The following is a 17856-nucleotide window of genomic DNA, read 5'->3' as shown; positions in this document are numbered from 1 at the left end:
AAGGTTTGGGCAGCGCCAATAACAACGACACAGCACTTTAATGTGAGGTTTCCGCGTTGGCTTGCATCCTTCTAACGATTCCTGGTGGATCAACCTCGCATGCCAGCACGCCGGGAGCGCTGGTCGCACGCAGCCGTCTGTGCCATCCTGGAGGCCTCTCCGCCCACTCTACCCTCCTTCACACCCAGAAAACGGCTGTAGGGCTGTAGACGCGACTTTTCCGCCAAAAAAACGTGGCAGCGGCCAAAATGCAGGGTCTATTATGTAGATAGTCGAAGGAACCGCGTCTGTGGTCCTTCTACGAGGTGTTCGGTGATGGTTCTGTGCCAGCCCGGGTGGGACAGATAAACGCGGGGGGCAGGGGCCGCCTGCAGCTCGGGCCAATGAGGAAGGGACGACATGGGTGGCCGCCCGGGATGTGTAGAGCCCATGTGTGCGCCAGCAGAAGGAGCGAACAGCCGCCCTCCGTTGAATCCTGTTGCTCATCCGTGGCCAGCGTCTGGCGTCGGGTCGCCCCTCCCACATTCGTCGCGCCATATACTGTCTTCCCGCCATATACAGCCCCCGCCGTGGAGAGGCGGCTTCGCTGGCATCGCATCGCCCGAACGACACCACGCCCGCGCTGCCAACCCCGGGATCCTCCCTCTACGCACACACTGACTCTGAAGAGCACAGACGACTCCCGGGCCACCAGTCGTCGAGTCCCGCACGGTGCCTGACCTGACCGTTGAACTCATCTTACTCCGAGTACGCTACAGTGTAACCACGACACTGTCCCCGGCATCACTCAAGATCGTCACTGCAAAGACTCTCACGACCCCAACGAGACACCAAGATTATGGTCGCTGGACACCCTCCCCATAGCCCGCCGTAGATTCGACTTGACTCCGTAGACTATCCAGCCTTGAACCCCAGCTCTGATATCCCGCCTTGGACATGTCGACCATACTGCATATGCCCGCCTTTAATTCCGCTCCCCATGGCCCTGCGTTTACTTCCGTCAATGGTCGATTGTCTCTGAGCCCGCCCGACGAGAAGAAGCCAGCCGTTGCCGCCAAACCTTCTGCCTGGAGTCCCGTCTCCCCAGATCTTGAGCCCAAACATCACTCCCGCTCCCCAGAGAGCGACACGAGTTCGTCCACTGTTGGCAGTGGAGATCGATCTCCTGATAGCTCAGACAAGACAAGGTCTTCTCCTGAACACCCAAATAAGAGAAGACGCTCCGGCTCCGAAGAAGACGCCTACGGCCAACACAGCCCTGATCAGAGGACCGCTGGCCCCAGGCAACTTCCACTTCCATACCAGCCCTTGAACCGCAACACAACCATGAGCATGGAAGCCCCTCCACTACCGACTCTGCCTCCACTAGGTCGTCCAGACGCTGAACGACGCTGGCAAACCGAGCCCCGTGAATTGCCTCACGCAGCCCATCAGCATTTTCAACGCCATGAATCGCGTCCTATCGAGCACACCCGCACCAATGACATGTCTCCTGATTCGCAGTCTCTTAGCCGTGACATGATCGAAGAGACTGAGTTCACGCGGGCTGGTGTACAGGTCGAGCTCAAGAAGCGAAAACGGGTATGTACCCTGAGCCTAACCCCTGACCAATACTAACCTCCACAGCAATTTGCCAACCGCACCAAGACTGGCTGTGGAACATGCCGTAGGAGGAAGAAGAAGTGCGACGAGGCCAAACCAGAATGTACGTTTGAAAATGGCTTCCTGTTCTGACCAAGTCTGACCTCTATCAGGCAACAACTGCACACGCGGTGGCTTTGTCTGTGAAGGCTATGCCAACAAGGTACCTTGGCCGAAGAATGGACCCGCCAAACCACCTGCACTGATAGCCAAGGACAAGCTCGCTGCCTACCCTACGTGCCCAACTTGTCAAGAAACGCACACACCTCACTGCAGACCACCTCATAGCACTGAAGTGTCATACACACACTCTGAGATGCATTCAACCAATGGTATCGATCGCAAGTCATGGAAACCTTGGAGTGACTCTGCGCCTGCACCGCCACCAGTTCGAGCTGCCTACCAGCCAGAACCGCCACCACCACCACCATCAGTACAGTACATGCAACCTGCAGTCAACCACTATGAAAGGCCTTCAAGCCTGGACCATAGACCTGTGCATCAACAGCAACAGCAGCCTCACCACAGTTCTCGTGGTTATCACCATGCTCCGCCAAGCACGACCCACCTCGCTATCAACACTGCTGTCCCTACCACTATGTGAGTATTTTCTTCTGATTGGGAACCGACCGAATTGTCAACAACTTTTCGACATCAGATCATGTCTATTTCATGTGTTTGATCTTTGACTTGAATTTGGACACACTCGGACTTCATCAGCTAACACATTTCTAGGGCCGCCAAGCCTATCCAGCAGCTGCATGTGGCACCGCAGCATCAGCCTCCTCCACCACCACCAACATCCTTGCCACCTACGCGTTCACCGACACGCTACTCCTCGACGTCTACATCGACCATGTACAGGTCTGAAAAAGACAAGATGCTTGCTGGAGAGCCATTCAACCCCTTTGACAAGGCCTTGATGCAAGAGCGTCATTTGAGCGCGCAAGCACAATCTTATTTCAACGGCAAAGTCAACCCCTCCAACGTTCTATCGAGTCACACGGTCGACCACTTTTTCAAACAAATCCTGAACGCGGGTAAGAGAGGCGAGGAAGGGAGACGAATCGAAACTCATATGGCTGAGACCTGTCATGTTGCTGCGCCCTTTGCTTGCGACTACGGCTACCATCTGAGTTTGGGTGAGAATGTCGTCATCGGCGCTGATTGTCGTTTTCATGACTCGGCGAGGATTGCCATCGGAAGGAACTGCAAGATTGGGGTTCGAGTCACTATACAGACTCTGAAGACGCCGACCGATACAAAATCCCCAAAGGGCAGCAACGGCGGCACAGAGGTTGCGCAGGAGGTCCTTATCGGGGAGAACGTGTACATTGGTGATCACTGCATGATCGCGGCTGGAGTCCAGATCGGTCCTAACACCATAGTGCGTCCGGGTTCTGTGGTTTTAAGCGTAAGTTCATCACCACATTTTTTCAAGCACTTTTATACTGACCTCGCGTAGTCTTTTCCCGCCAATTGCATCGTGCAAGGGAACCCCGCCACCAATATACTCTAAGTTGTTCAACGTGACAACGTCTTGCGCTTCTACTGTCTTTTAGACGTTTTGTTGCGCTGAGGAGATGCCGGGGTCGAGTTAACCTATTTGATATGGGTCATGTATGTCATATTAAGCGCCACTGTGTGGTGCAGGAGTTTCGGTGTTTCTACAACTGGAGGATACCCATTGCTAAAATTTCTTGCTATTTATGGAAGGGAGAGAGGAACCAGTATATAGTGGTACGTTGAGCACGGGTGGTATCTGACTTGTATAGTCTCCTTGTATCTTGGTACCTTGTGCCTGCTGGACATGGCTCTAAAAGCTCAAAAACATAACATCTCCTACACGCGGTCGCTTCAATCAGTAACTGCGCTTCGTTGAACAGACATGCTGAATTTGCCTGCTCGCGGGTAGACATGCATGTTCCATGACTGCGATTACCTACCCCGCCATGACCTACTAGTGTGCATTGAGCCTAGCTCAGATTCTAGCCGTGAACAGAACTACACGTGCGCAGCATGGCCCGTGCACTGAATCTGAGCTTCAGGCCGGGAATCTCAAAATATCCGCGGCGAACAAGCCAGCGCCGCATCTCCAACGCAACAACACCACGACTACAATGCCGCCCAAAGCGCCCCTCAATTGGGGCTTACTACCGCCGTCCTTCCTACTCCCCACATCAGCGCGATGCCTCCTCCAGCAAAATGCGCAACAAATCTCCTCAAGACCCGCCATCGCATACACATCGATCCGAACCATAAAATCTACCTTCGGTCCCAAACCCGACCGTTTCGCACATCACCCCGCGCGAGAAGCCCTCACCAGCACATCAACGGCAGCGCTCGAGCGAAAAGCCCACAGCACGCCCCTGCGAACTGGTCTTCTCGCTTTGAAGAAGGGCATGACATCCATCTACGAGCCCGAAACAGGGAAACGCACAGCATGCACTGTTCTGCAACTCGACCGCAATGAAGTCGTGGCGCATAAGCGGAGAGATATAAACGGGTACTGGGCTGTTCAAATCGGGGCTGGGCAGAAGGAAGCGCGGAATGTGACGAGGCCTATGTTGGGGCATTTCGCGGGTGCGGGCGTGAGTCCAAAGAGGTGGGTTGTTGAGTTCAAGGTTAAGGATGAGGAGGGATTGGGCGTCAGTGTTGGCGAGATGGTGGGTGCGGGGTGGTTTACAAAGGGGCAGTGGGTGGATGTTAAGGCGATAAGTAGGGGCATGGGATTCGCTGGTGTAAGTTTTGGATCTCTATCTGTTCATGAGGACGGGTGATGCTAGTTGGGATGGAATGCTAACGGGTAATTTGTGCAGGGCATGAAACGACACGGCTTCGGTGGTCAACCAGCTTCTCACGGTCAATCGCTCATGCATCGTGGTATGGGTTCTGCGGGAGGTTCCCAGGGTTCAGGTTCGCGCGTGTTGCCTGGAAAGCGCATGGCGGGTAACATGGGAAACGAGAGTGTGACGGTCAAGAACTTGAGGGTGTTGCAGGTTGACGAGCCGAATGGTATCGTGGTTGTTCAAGGTATGTTGCGAAGTAAGATTTTGTGTGAATTGATACTAATTGGGTATTTGCAGGTTGTGTTCCTGGACCGAAGAACCAGATCATCCGTGTTCAGGATGCGAGGGGCAAGCCATGGCCGAAGGGACCCATGTCGACGGCTGAGCTTAAGCCAGAGCAAGTCTTGGCCGAGGCGGGTGTACCTGATGCTACGGAGGCAACGACAGTCAGCGCTTAGAGACATAGACTCGAGACGAGAGCGGAGGCATTGTATCATATGATAGGTTGAGGTGCTTTGACTTGGATGTTGAGCAGCATGTACTTGGCGAAGCAGCACGAGTGTACAAATATGTATACGTTATGTTTGCGATGGATGAAGCCTTACTACGATGGTAGTGGTGTCATTCCAGCAATCAGGCGAATGAAATAGGAAAGAACCATCATATTACCAAGTCATTACACATTTACATCATTTCGTCAAGCTTCATCTCATCATCTTCATGCGCACCCTTCCCATCGTTATCACCACATCTTCCCATATGCCCTCCCACCAGCACCTGCTCTCTCAACACCAGCAACCCTAGCACCCCAAGGATCCTTCTCACAAACATCACTCCGCCCATCATCGCTAGAAGCATAGTCACTCCCCTCCGCCACGCCATTCCCACCCTCACTAATCCGCTCATCATCCTCGCTATCACTAGGAAGATAGTCGCTCCCCTCCGCTACACCATTATCATCACTGTCACTCCTATACCTCCCAATCCCCCTCCCTTTTCTAACAGGTGTACTACGAACAGGAGATGACATATAAGGACTCCTGTTTCTTCCTCCCCTTACTGGCGCATAGGGACTTGGACTCCTACTCACGCTTCGGAAGGCGCCGGGCATGGGGGCGTAGTCGCTTCCGCTATCTCGATGCCGTCGGAATAGAGGTGGTGGTGAAGGTACTGCAGGGGGTGGCGAATGGTAGTCTTCTGAGTCTACGGCTGTGGGGACGCGGGAGAGGCGGTCGGAGTGTGAGGAGCTGGGTCGAGATGCTATGTCTGACAATGCGGCTGTGTGGGCGCCAGGTCTATGGTCGGAGTACGTTGCATGGTCGTCATCGCTTGAGTATGTTGAACCGCGTCGGTGACGGGAGTGGTCTACATGTCTTGGAGGAGGAGGAGGAGCTGAGAAGCTGCTGGCCTGATGGAAGGAGCTGCCCGGGCGGTGTAGACTGGGCCGGACAGATCGGGGATCTGGATTCCTTGTACGAGGCTCACGATGGTTGCGGCGGCTATCCTCTTCGAATCGGTGGTAAGACTCTTTTCCATTCCTCCAACGAGTGCGTTCACTATGGTGTCTTTCTCGGTAATTGTGTGGACTTGGCACGTAGTCATCTTCATCATCTTGCTCAGGGTCTGGGTGTCGCCCGGAGAATCTGTCTTGGCGATTCACTGGGATGCGATTCGCTGGGCTACCATCGCTGTAGGATTCGGTGTCGGACCGATCCGTTGTATGAGTGTGGAGCTGTTGGAAGCGGTCGAGAAATTGCTTTGCTTCGCGGTAGTTCTCGTGTTCCCTAGGGTTAAGGCGGGGCGGTTGGCTGAAGGAATCACTATTGCCCCAGCCTGATTTCACCCTCCGATCTTCGGACTTGGCTTTGGGACGAGGAGCGTAGTCTGAGGGGGGACTATCACTGTAGTTCTCTCGAGGAGGGTGGCGGATCGGTGAGCCATTACCCAGGGAATCGTCCGTGGAACGGTCATCGTAGCGAGACCCACGATTTTTCCAAGCATCTTTCTTTACTTCAGGCGTGGCTATGTAATCTTCGTCAGACTGAGAATCTTGTGCGATGCAGTCTGGATCTGAAGACTGAGCCCGATACTGTGGCCGCGCAGATGACCGCGGTTGATGCCTTGGGCGAGGCTGTGAGAAACCGTACACGTCCCTTGGTTCTCTTGTCTGCGTAGCGTATTCGGATGCCATAGCCCGATTCACATATCGCCTATGATTGGGGGGTAAATCTTCGTAGTATCCACGTCGTGGGGTGTCGTAGTCCGAGCTCGAATCGGCGGGCGACGAGACGTAGTTTTCTGGATGCTGGGTATCCCGGTAACTACGCGGGACTTGGCTACTATATTTCGGTGCTGCGCGGTAGGAGCTGCTCTGCTTCTGACGGCTTCGGCTGCTCTTGTGTGGTTGGTCCCACATGCTGCTGGGAAACGCGTGGAAGCACCACGATCTAGTGATTAGTTGACGTTGAGCTGCGTAATTGGGTTATGCAGTCTCGCAGAGGAGAGGTTCAGGCTGCGAGTCGCTTCATTTCGTTGTCGTGGCTAGCTACTGGAGAGTAGGGAAAGGCGTCATGCAGAACCACGTGGTGGGCGTCTAACCGCAAGTAAAACGCGCTAGTGTCGCAATTGGACCAAGCCTCACCAGTCCGCCATCTTCGATGCTTCAACACCATCACCATCACAACCCGTCCGTGCGATGTTGTCTCCCACCACCCGTTCTATAGCCGGGAAGTAAACTTAAAGATGGAAAGTTTGCGCATCCAGCAACCCGGGCATCTGTGGTGATGGCGCGCTTGCTAACCGTGACAGCTGACAGCGCTAACTGATCGCGTCACAACTGCAACCAACGACATTCGCAATGATGAAGAACGATTCAGGGCAATGCTTGATTAGTCTTGTGTTCTCCTCTTGTTCATCACACTTCATCTCTCGTCAGCCTTGCGCTCTCGGACAAACCTGGTTGCTTAGTTGCAGATTCCACCTATCGGAACAATCACTCCTACAGAATCCTGGGATTTTGCGAAGCTCAGCCTCATGAGCCACAGACCAGGTCTCCTACCCTCCCGCAAGGGGCAGTCCTGTCATCTTATGTCGGATAAGCTTAATCAATATGTTTCCGTCGAGTCTGGCCCGGGCACGGTTTTGTGGAGCTAGTGGCTGCCCTGTTATGTTCATGAAACGACAACAGCGGGACTGCCGGGACTAGACTCGTTGCGAAGCTACTTCCGCAACGCCATTCTGTTTGTAAACGCCCATCAATCAACCTATCCATGGATGCATGAGCACCAAACTACGCACTGTCGACAAGTTCATGACTCTTTGGTGGTGGAAGTATCTTTCCGCCCGCTCTAGGCACCGGTATGCGCGTCCTGGCTTCTAGTAGCGATTCGAATTGTCCGATACCCACTGCCGTCGGTGATGAACGGCGTCAAAGGGTCCAGGTGCATGCTCGGAAGGAACATACCCCCGTAGGTAGAGTGAGTGGGGCGTGCTTCAAACACCAGCCAAGAATCCTACGAGATATAAAGGAACGGGACAGCCACCGGATATCGTATCATCCAGTTCTTAGCATCATTCTCTCATTCTCTCATTCATCACCTGTCATTCTTTTCAGCAAACTGTGTTTGCTATCCATTCTTTATCTTCGACTCGATAACTTTCCACTATGAAGTACCAACTCTTCGCCGCCGTTGTCGCGGCTTTCGCTTCCAGCGTCAACGCTGCTGATGCCGTCAAGGGCGCTGCTGAGGGTTTCGCAAAGGGTAAGCATTTGATGTCGTATTGATCATTGCTCTATACTAACATCGCCCAGGTGTAACTGGTGGTGGCAAGGCCGCACCTGTCTACCCGACCAGCACCGCTCAGCTCATCAGCTACCTCGGCGACGACTCCCCTCGCACCATTGTCCTCACCAAGACCTTCGACTTCACTGGTACCGAGGGCAAGGCTACCTCCTCCGGTTGCCGCCCATGGGGTACCGGCTCCGGCTGCCAGATCGCCATCAACCAGAACGGATGGTGCGACAACTACCAGGCCAGCGCTCCCAAGGTTGGCAGCATCACCTACGACAAGGCCGGTGTACTAGGAATCACCGTCAAGAGCAACAAGTCTATCATTGGCCAAGGCACCAAGGGTGTTATGAAGGGCAAGGGTCTCCGCATGACCGGCGGCGTCAAGAACATCATCATCCAGAACATCCGCATTACTGAGATCAACCCTCAATACGTCTGGGGTGGTGATGCCATCACCGTCGACGGCGCCGACATGATCTGGATTGACCACGTCACCACCGACTTGATCGCCCGTCAGCACATTGTCCTCGGTAACACTGCTTCCGGCAAGGTGTCCATCACCAACAACGAGATCAACGGTGCCACCGCCTGGTCTGCTACCTGCGACAGCCACCACTACTGGGGCATGTACTTCACCGGTGCCAACGACATGGTCACCCTCAAGGGCAACTACATCCACCACACCTCCGGCCGCTCGCCCAAGGTTGCTGGTAACACCCTCCTCCACGCCGTCAACAACTACTTCTACGCCAACTCCCAGCACGCTTTCGAGGCCGACTCTGGCGCCAAGATCATCGCTGAGGGCAACGTCTTCCAGAATGTCAAGGAGGCTGCTCAGTCTGGCCTTCCCGGCAAGGTCTTCGCTGTCGGCAACAACGGCGCTGCCTGCAAGTCTGCCATGGGCCGCAACTGCGAGCCCAACGTTTACGGCAGCTCTGGTGCTCTTTCTGGCTCTGACACCAGCATCCTTGCTGGCATGAAGGGCAAGAACATTGCCGCTGCCGGCACCGCTGCCAGCGCTAAGAACGTCCAGCAGTCCGCTGGTTACGGAAAGATCTAAGCGATTCTGATAGAGTCAGCTGTTGCTTAGGGGAGTGTGGATTCATCTGTTCTTGTAAATATCTTCTATTACTTCGTATATATCCTTTTGAATTGGAGATTTGTTTTCTCTCCAACGTTGAATTTGTCTTTGCGTGCCTTCTTTGTGACATTCGCGTTGGTCCGTGTTGTGTGACTGGAAACCTTTCTGCGACGTTGCGCTGTTAAGCGTTTGTTCCATGCGCAGGTGAAGGTCAAAGTGAAGACCAAATTGATGTTCGCAATTGGCGTGAAATGGCATTGTGAGGCGGGTCAGCTGTGGCTATCAATGTCTTGACGCGACTACTTTGCGAGCAAGCTTTGCTTCCTTCACCACACAACAGCTCTACTCGAGACCCATAATTATATAACAGGAACCTAGTAACACCGGCCTGATATCATGTCGTTGACGGGCCATCGTACCCCGTCTGTCCCGCTTCTGCGCAACGGCGAAGAGTGCAACATCATGTAAGATATGCCGCAAACATACCTATCCAACTGCTAACACTACAGAAGTGCTAGACGCAACCAGTTGATGTCCCCGCTCTTGAAGCTCGCAGTAGAGCTTCGAGTCAAGATCTACGAGTACACATTCACCGATTCCACCGTCCACATCTCGCTATACGAACCCACTGGCACTCCTCGGCGACCCCCACCTAAATCTGCAGCTCTACTCTACGTGTCACGTCAGATCAAGTATGAAGCCTTTTCCGTCTTCATCAGTACTTGTACCTTCGATATCACCTCTTGTTGGTTCTGGGATAGGCTTGTAAAGATTGTGGGAGCTCACAACCTCAAGCTCATGACCTCGCTGTTGGCCATGCCAGGTTGTATGCTCAGTCTCATAGAGCACATAGACAAAGCTGATTGGGAGTTGCTCCAATCGCTACGGCATGTGCGTGTGCTTGTTGACCCGCAATATGAAAAGAGTTCGCAGATCTTACTCCGGGGAATACGTTGTCATTTTTCGAGGGAGATGCCGTGTGTCACTATTCAGGTGGTCGAATCAAGTGCGAATTGACATCGTTGTGAAGAACGCACGTCTTCGAAATCCGGCTCGTGAAAGAGGGTTGAGATGAAAGAGCATATTCGAGGGTGGAAGTAATCGGTTCGTCAAGGAGCCTAGACCGAGATTTTGTGGTTGCTTGGTCATAGTCTTGCTAGCGGAGGGAAGCCGGAGTGGTAAAGGGTGGCTGTGTTATGTGTCAAGTCCGGCGAGATTGATTATTCGGGGCAAGTGTATTCCAGGAGCCGTGGGTCGACGATACCCCAATGTATGCGATCAATGTCATGTCCACGGAAGTGTGAGACACCTGTCACTCAATACGCATTGTATGGAAATGATATTACGATGCAAGTGCAAAAGATGGAGTTGGCTCGCGGATGTAGCGCCGCCTAGACCATGAAGCACGTGCACTCACTGCGTCATCAACTATGCAAATATCTCGAGGCTGGTCGTGCCAACCCCCCAACCCCAGTTTCCCCGCTGCGTACCTGCATTTAACGTTGAGCCAAAAGTGGTGATGTATGTGCGCAATGGGCCATGGTGTCGGATAGGCCGGCAAATCAGCAAGTACGTGAGTCTTGGCAATACCATCCACGGAACTCGGCTCGCTCCCTCACGGGGCTATGATGACGTTGTTCAACTCCAACTAGAGCTGCGTCCATGGGAACATTGCCAATCATAGTCGGATCTTCTTTACGCCCAGCCAGGCGACCAGCGGCGCGGACATGGAGCGCGTCTTTTCAGTTGTCAGAGGTTTCGGAGTCACTGCCGATTATGCGGTGAGTCCCGTGGCGCGAGTGGCTGGGACGCTATACAGACACGGCAGATACATCAGGCACTCTTCACGGCGCAGGCGGCGAGGGCCTCTGAAAGGCAATCGTGCGACAGGAAGGCTCTCATAATATCGAGTCGTTCTAAGTATTGCTATTGTCACGTCGATCAAGCATAGCGCAGCCTAATACTGTCTGACATGGCTGTGCCAAAGGCGGGTCATGATGAGCGCCGAGCCCCGGACAAGCTTTTAGACATCCGCGCTGGTAGTTGGAACGGCGCAGCAGGGAACGGACGAGCGTCGCGCCTTATTTTAGGTAGGGCCACGCCCATGTCTTTACGGGCTGCCATTCCGCTTTCTGGAATCCGGCGATCACTTTCAGCGTCCTTCCCCGGTGTAGGACCGACTCTCAAACGACAACATGCTACGATATGACAATATCCTCAAATTCGCCCTCGTTCCGTCGATTATCTTTCTCCTTCTCTCGGTAGTCTCGGTGGCGTTGACAACGCATTACTGGATCCTTACAGACTGGGTTATTCCTCGAGGTCTCAAAGTAGTAACAAGCGAGTTCAATGACCGGCTGCAACAATATGTCGTCGATGACACGATTGTCTACTTCAGAGAGTCGCCGACAGATGCGACCATTGTCTCCGGATGTTTGAACCTTACGGCAGCCGTGGTGGCTCTTATTGCTTGGAGTACTCTGCGCAAACCAGACATGGACTCGCAATACAATAGCGTATGTATGAACGATCTCAACCCGAAGCTCTCACATTAATGTCCAGTAGAGCACACGCCGCTTCTGGATGCTCAGCATTGTTGTCACCACTATTGCTGGTTCTGCCACGGCTATCGCAGCTGTCGTGCTTCACTACACCGAGCGAGGCGACGATAAGTGGGGCTGCACTTCCGAAAGGCTCATGATGAGTGGTCAGATGAACACCAACGTGTACTGCACGCGCGAGATGGCAACCTGCAATTACCAACCGGGCTTTATCCCGAGGGGAGACCGTGAAAATGCCAGCGTAGCATGTGCCGAGGCGGTCAGTCACAAATAACTACGTTGCGACACGACTCACTAATAGCATCACAGGTTACCGTCAAGTGGTTGCAGATCGTAATGACCGTTAACGCGCTGATATTGCTGGTGATGTTCTCTCTGCAAGCATTCCTCCGAAGAAAGTCACGACAAGCACGACTGAACGAACCAGTACCGGAGGAAAAGATGGAGGAAAGCAGCTAACATCCTATTACCCGTTCGCCACTTACGATATGATTACGAGACTTCATGACACGTTCTTTTACTATTCATTCTCACTCAAGCGTTGCATCATTGGAGTTTTGGCTACGGCCTGGGAACATTCTTTTGTAGCGGACAACAGCATCTAGGACGGGAGAGGCGGCTACATGACGTCAGCGTCTCGCGCAGTCTCCTGTCAGAATGGCCGTTGAGATATACATACGCTTATACACTGTGGGTTCCGTATATCATAATATACCCTGGTAATACACAGACGCTTATACGATTTGGTTTATGCATATCAAAAATGTACCCTGGAGGTATACGCTGCGCTAGAAATGTTTCTGTAAGAGATGGCAAGGCACTGTATCCCTTCAGGGTGAACTTTGGTGTGACGTTCGCTGCAAGGGGCGCGGCGCTTGTAAGCTACACGTGGGCCGGATGAAAGGTGAAACAAATAGGTGAGGTGAGCGATGAAGAGGGTGAGGACAGTGTCGCGTCGTGCCTTCCTCTTAGGCATGAAGCACGTGGCTGCTTACGTACTCACTGCTCCTTCCCCAGCAACACCGTTTGTTTGGACGCAGAGCGCGACTTAAGTAGAGTTTTTCTTCTGACTCTTCTTCACCACAGCCGAACCTCTCGTCATGGCCCCCCATCCCCTCTTCCCCAAACTCGAGGCGGCCGTCCTCGTGGACGGTCGCCCCGTCAAAGAACATGCTGACCGAGAAGATGCTAATTCCGAGTCCAAGGTAGTCTACATCGAGGCTGAAGCGGGCGAGCAGTTTGGCGTCCGATTCTTCATCCCCGGCTACGTCTTCGACCGCCACTCCATCAAGGTCATTGTCAACATCGACGGTGTTGACATGCGCAAGTTTATCTTCGAGAGGCACAAGTACAACCTCTACGGCATCACAAGACAGGTCAACGACAGCAGCGCGCTCATCGGCCACAAGTACCTCGGCCAGCGCTTCCGCTTCGCTGATCTCAACACCCGTAAGTCTAGCCAATGAGCATTGGTACCATGCCGCTAACAAATCCAGATGATGACAACTACGAGATTGACCACGCGCTTTGGAAGCAGCTGAAATGGACTGGCAACATCTCAATTACCTTTCACCGGGTCACTAACGTACGCTTCGCCCACGCGTGGAAGGACGTGCCATCCATGCGAGAGTACGACGAGGTCCCTGAGAAGGCATTGAAAGGCTCGTCCGTCTCGCACAAGACAACGTATGTATAGCATAACCTCCTCCCTGCAAAGCGCTAACAGTCCTGGAAGCCTCGACCCGCTGCACCGCATTGCACCCGTTACATTCATGGAAGCAGACTACGTCGACAGCCCTTCCCGTCCTCTTGCTGAGATCGAGTTCCGATACCGGTCCAAGGAAGCTCTCAAGTACCTGTCCATAATCCCCCGCACACCTAGCCCAGAGCCCTTCAAGGAAGATGTATCGGAGGAGAAGGTGCAGAAGATCTACGTAAGTCTTCTTTATTACGTCTCGTCAAGACGCAAGCTTACAGAACACCGCAGCTCAAGCACGAGGAGACCCAGTCTCGTAAGCGCGACCACCCCGATGACGACCATGACTACGAAGACGTGGAGATGGTAGAGGAGCGACCCGCGAAGCGACGCTGCTTCCCCACCAGCACCGACGAAGTTATCTCGCTCGACTGAGGACACTTCAAAGGCACTTCATGGCATCGTACAGCAGGCAGCGCGCATGGAATGCTGAATACGGAGCATGTACTGGATATGAAGTTTTCACTGGAACAGTACCGTGAACTACAAGCAGGCTCATCTACCGCCCGGGTTCATGTTCACTAGCATAGCATCGGATACTGAGAGTCGTATCTTGAGTTGATTCTTTAATTTACCATCATTGGTGTTCTCCTTGGTGTCGTTGCATGTCCCCAATCTAACTGTGCCATCCTTCTACAGTCTCGATGCCTCTTCTCTAAGAGCCAGAGCTCAGGGCGCCGCAGCACCCCCAGCCCCAGCCTCCACATCTACATACGGCACCAGCGTCTCCCTAACATTCGTCAACCGCTCTAGCACACGCCCCACTCTAACCACATCCTCATCCTTCGTCGCTCGCCCAAAGATATACGCCGAAAACGGTATCCCAGGCGCCACATTAACCAACCCATTCCTCGCGTCCTCCTCCACAGGCGTATCTCGCGGAAAAACACCCATAGACACACTCATAACCGGACTTCCCGCTTTCGCAGCAAAGCTCTGCATGGTAACACTCAACGTAGGCACGAGCATGACATCGCAACACTTCCTACACAACGCAGCGTCGATACCGCCTTCGCCCGTGTAATACTCGTCTCTCGCCAGCATGTTCTCGTAAAGCAGATTGTTCGGATCAGAAGCCTGCGCCCTCTCCAAACCCTCAACGTTCCGCTGCGGGTACTGCTCGGCCGGGTGTCCTTTTGTGAACGAGATGAGGTCTTCGAGGTTACGCACGTTATGCGGGTTTGTGGCGAGGGAGGAGAGGTAGTCGTTTATCGCAATCTTCATATCGGTAGTCAAAACGATGTCTTTGGCTTCTTGCGGAAGGGCGTCCCAGCTTTTAGCCCCCGTGACTTGGACGTTGCGGACGATGGTTGCGCCGGCGCTTTCTAACAGTTTGAGCGTTCTTTCGAATGCTGTCTTCTTACAGGCAGGTAAGTTTTGCATGTCGGACAGGGAGCTAGGGATGCCGATTCGGACGCCATGGAGGTGGGGAATTGAATTTGCGGTGCTGAGATCTTGCACTATCTTCTGTTTCGTTTGGGCGGGGAGGTGGTCGCTGTGTTGAACCATACCGATGAGGAGGAGCGCAGCGTCCGAGACTGTTCGCGTGAGCACACCAACGGTATCTAATCTCTTAGACGCATGAATGAGACCTTCGGAGGAGAGCAAATTACGCGTCGGCTTGAAACCTACGATACCGGATTTCTCTGCCGGAGAGACAATGGAGTAGCACGTCTCCGTTCCCAGCGCTGCGAAACACATCCCCAGTGCAACAGCCACCGCACAGCCGCCTGAACTCCCACTCGCTTTCATACCAGGATAGTAGATCCCCGTTGTCTGACCTCCCCTTCCACTCCAGCCTGAACACCCGCTCGTGGAGCGGAATCCAGCCCATTCGGCCATGTTTCCTTTGCCCAAGATTACCATTCCGGCTTTTCGCACTGCGCTTACCACGTCGGCTTCGTGCGAGGGTTTAGCCCCGACTAATGCCATGCTGCCGCATGTTGTGGATGTGGCGTCGAGAGTGGGTATGTTGTCTTTTAGCAGAATGGGTATGCCGTGGAGGGGTCCTCGTGGGCCTTTAGTGAGTCGCTCGGCATCGAGGTGCTGGGCGAGGGATGTAGCGTCGGGGTTTATCTCTGCTACGGCGTGGAACGTGGGATTTGTTTCACGAATTCTAGTTAGACAGGCTGAAGTTAGGTCGACGGCTGTGAAGAGGCGGTTTTGGTAGCCGGTTTGGATTGTGGGGAGCGTGAGGTGGGCTAGACGTGGGGTGCTTGGTTGTGTGTTGGTGGGTGTGCTGGTAGACCCGCTGGCCAGTATGTCGATGTACGGGGTTGCCATATGTGCGGTTGTTCTAGACCTGCTACTGTATAAAGTCTTTTCGTATCGTTGACGTGGTGGGAACTTTATGTGTTCAGAACATTCGCTGTGCACTCTACTGCTTTCTTACTGGGCCTTGGAGGGCGGTCGTGGCCTCTTTGTCGGATATATACTGTGTAACGCTACAGCGTTATTGAATCTGGCTGGACATTGACACTCATCATTCACGACCAATGCGAATGTTCTGAGTGAAATGAAGACGCCTATATTGATATCTAGACCCGTGAATTTAGCATAGATTGCAGCTTGATCTCGCGAAAACTTCCTAAATGACTGCCATGTCGGCCTCCGCGCTGTCCATTCTCCGGTCTCAGTCCAATACAATGACTTCAGTTTCATCGCTTGGCATCTGTCTGACACGTTCAAGCTTTCTCTTTTTGCGCAGATCAACCGAACGTATCTCGATGAAGTCGTCGTCGCAAGCTATGACTGGACTATCGACGTTGTGGTCGTCGCCTGCCACGGTGGAGGTATCGGAAAGCTCGCGCTTCATGCGTACACGGGTCTCTTCTTGGTCCTAGTTGATGTCAGCATGTAGATTGGTAGGTGGGTAATGGGGATTATCCTACTCTGAAGCGGCGGACGATAGACTCTAGTTGTTCCCTGTTCAACTGTCCGAGCACCATATCATCGCTGTCGAGAACGTCGACTGGATCAGGCGTACGTTCGATTATGTGAAGGTCTTTGAGCGCAGCTATAATGTCGAGAGTTAGTGTTTGTTGATGTTGACCTGGATGTGCGAAGCTTACCGAGTGAGCGATAGTAGAAGTGAAATGTCGCAAACGGTTCTCCGCCATCAGCATAGTCCGCATCGTAGTACTGGATCTCTTCCGTGGGCTCTGTATCTCCGAGACTGCGACTAAGTTAGCTCGTAGTGACCGCCGTGTGGGGTTATACATACATTGCCTGATGCGACAGCGACTCGCCCTTGATAGCCTTCTCGTTGACCGTATCCAGCTTCTCCAACTCCTTCTGTACGAAGACCATCTTCGGATTGCGTCTCGCGTTGTCGAGGAAGTAAAACTCGCAAGTTATGATGCCGATAGGCTGTAGTTTGCTCTGCATGTCTTCAGGGATGCGCCCCTCGCTGCACTCTCCTGCGTTTCTCTTAGCATATTCTCACTTTGTAGGAGGCGAAGACGACTTACTGATATCAAGCGGCGAAAAGCGATAGTGCTGTGTGAACCAGTCCTTACCATCGTTCGATATCGGTCCAGAGCTGACGTGGCCGTTTGCGTCGTACAGCTCGTCGGGGCGAATAAGCGGCTCATCAACATCCTTGCCATCGATGGTGACAATCATAGACACAGGGCGGTCGACGGGGAATGGCGCCTTGAAAGAGTAGTGAATTTCGAATGTTGAGTCTGACTTTGCTTCGATGTAGCTTTCGGAGATAGCTTCCGATACGGTGGTGTGGCGGTCGGTGTACTCGCGAAGCGGGTTGCCATCAGCTTGGACATGAACTTCGAGCCCGGGGGCCTCATCGACGACTGCCATTGCGGAAGGTGCGACGGTATCGGAATATGAGAGAAGCAATGATGGTAAGAGGATGCCGCGATAGGTCTACGATGCGTAGAATATGTTGAAGGTGTGTTCTAGTAAGAAGACTTCACCTCGACTGAAGATGTCGGTGCTGGAGCGCAGAAGCCGAGGTGAAGGCGAGTATTGGCAGGTGAGAGACGATAGCTCAAAAGTTCTCGGCTCCGACGCGTCACGAAAATCGCGCGGTCCAGTACGAGAGGTGAACGTAGCTGCCGCGTTGGTGGCTCCTTCCCTCCAAGTAACCTCAGATTTGGCGCAGATTTTAGCGCCCCAGACGAGGAAAGGGAGTAGAACGAAAAAGCAGTATGTTAAAATACGCATGAATAGATGAATACAAAATGGAAAATCGTCCGATAATGCTACCAGCATTGCC

The 17856-nt window shown here is 53.3% G+C and overlaps 8 protein-coding genes across 8 annotated transcripts; 5 read left to right on the top strand and 3 right to left on the bottom strand.

The window, feature by feature from the left end:
* Positions 1 to 954: 954 nt before the first annotated feature.
* Positions 955 to 3160, top strand: J4E79_006596 (uncharacterized protein; the record flags this gene model as incomplete). Its single annotated transcript, XM_049355466.1, has 5 exons — positions 955 to 1581; positions 1627 to 1705; positions 1755 to 1878; positions 2377 to 3055; positions 3107 to 3160. The coding sequence occupies 5 exons, from the start codon at positions 955 to 957 to the stop codon at positions 3158 to 3160; spliced, it is 1563 nt and encodes a 520-aa protein (XP_049210139.1).
* Positions 3161 to 3761: 601 nt separating this feature from the next.
* J4E79_006595 (uncharacterized protein) lies at positions 3762 to 4888 on the top strand (the record flags this gene model as incomplete). The annotated part of the gene is made up of 3 exons (XM_049355465.1): positions 3762 to 4382; positions 4461 to 4674; positions 4728 to 4888. The coding sequence occupies 3 exons, from the start codon at positions 3762 to 3764 to the stop codon at positions 4886 to 4888; spliced, it is 996 nt and encodes a 331-aa protein (XP_049210138.1).
* Positions 4889 to 5795: 907 nt separating this feature from the next.
* On the bottom strand, positions 5796 to 6846 carry J4E79_006594 (uncharacterized protein; the record flags this gene model as incomplete). Its single annotated transcript, XM_049355464.1, has 2 exons — positions 5796 to 6073; positions 6114 to 6846. The coding sequence occupies 2 exons, from the start codon at positions 6844 to 6846 to the stop codon at positions 5796 to 5798; spliced, it is 1011 nt and encodes a 336-aa protein (XP_049210137.1).
* A 1248-nt stretch (positions 6847 to 8094) lies between these two features.
* J4E79_006593 (uncharacterized protein) lies at positions 8095 to 9281 on the top strand (the record flags this gene model as incomplete). Its single annotated transcript, XM_049355463.1, has 2 exons — positions 8095 to 8191; positions 8242 to 9281. 2 exons carry the CDS (start codon positions 8095 to 8097, stop codon positions 9279 to 9281), a joined length of 1137 nt encoding a protein of 378 aa, XP_049210136.1.
* Positions 9282 to 11497: 2216 nt separating this feature from the next.
* J4E79_006592 (uncharacterized protein) lies at positions 11498 to 12322 on the top strand (the record flags this gene model as incomplete). Its single annotated transcript, XM_049355462.1, has 3 exons — positions 11498 to 11818; positions 11868 to 12122; positions 12173 to 12322. The coding sequence occupies 3 exons, from the start codon at positions 11498 to 11500 to the stop codon at positions 12320 to 12322; spliced, it is 726 nt and encodes a 241-aa protein (XP_049210135.1).
* A 641-nt stretch (positions 12323 to 12963) lies between these two features.
* On the top strand, positions 12964 to 13994 carry J4E79_006591 (uncharacterized protein; the record flags this gene model as incomplete). Its single annotated transcript, XM_049355461.1, has 4 exons — positions 12964 to 13312; positions 13360 to 13549; positions 13599 to 13797; positions 13851 to 13994. 4 exons carry the CDS (start codon positions 12964 to 12966, stop codon positions 13992 to 13994), a joined length of 882 nt encoding a protein of 293 aa, XP_049210134.1.
* Positions 13995 to 14288: 294 nt separating this feature from the next.
* On the bottom strand, positions 14289 to 15902 carry J4E79_006590 (uncharacterized protein; the record flags this gene model as incomplete). The annotated part of the gene is made up of 1 exon (XM_049355460.1): positions 14289 to 15902. The coding sequence occupies one exon, from the start codon at positions 15900 to 15902 to the stop codon at positions 14289 to 14291; it is 1614 nt and encodes a 537-aa protein (XP_049210133.1).
* A 349-nt stretch (positions 15903 to 16251) lies between these two features.
* On the bottom strand, positions 16252 to 17438 carry J4E79_006589 (uncharacterized protein; the record flags this gene model as incomplete). The annotated part of the gene is made up of 5 exons (XM_049355459.1): positions 16252 to 16458; positions 16511 to 16635; positions 16691 to 16794; positions 16843 to 17038; positions 17090 to 17438. The coding sequence occupies 5 exons, from the start codon at positions 17436 to 17438 to the stop codon at positions 16252 to 16254; spliced, it is 981 nt and encodes a 326-aa protein (XP_049210132.1).
* Between the last annotated feature and the right edge of the window lie 418 nt (positions 17439 to 17856).

Source organism: Alternaria viburni (genome assembly GCF_023758015.1).
Source record: "Alternaria viburni strain BMP 2772 chromosome Unknown scaffold_13, whole genome shotgun sequence".
NCBI lineage: Eukaryota > Fungi > Ascomycota > Dothideomycetes > Pleosporales > Pleosporaceae > Alternaria > Alternaria viburni.
Note: the sequence above shows the minus strand (reverse complement) of the source record. Positions and strands in the feature narration are given on the sequence as shown.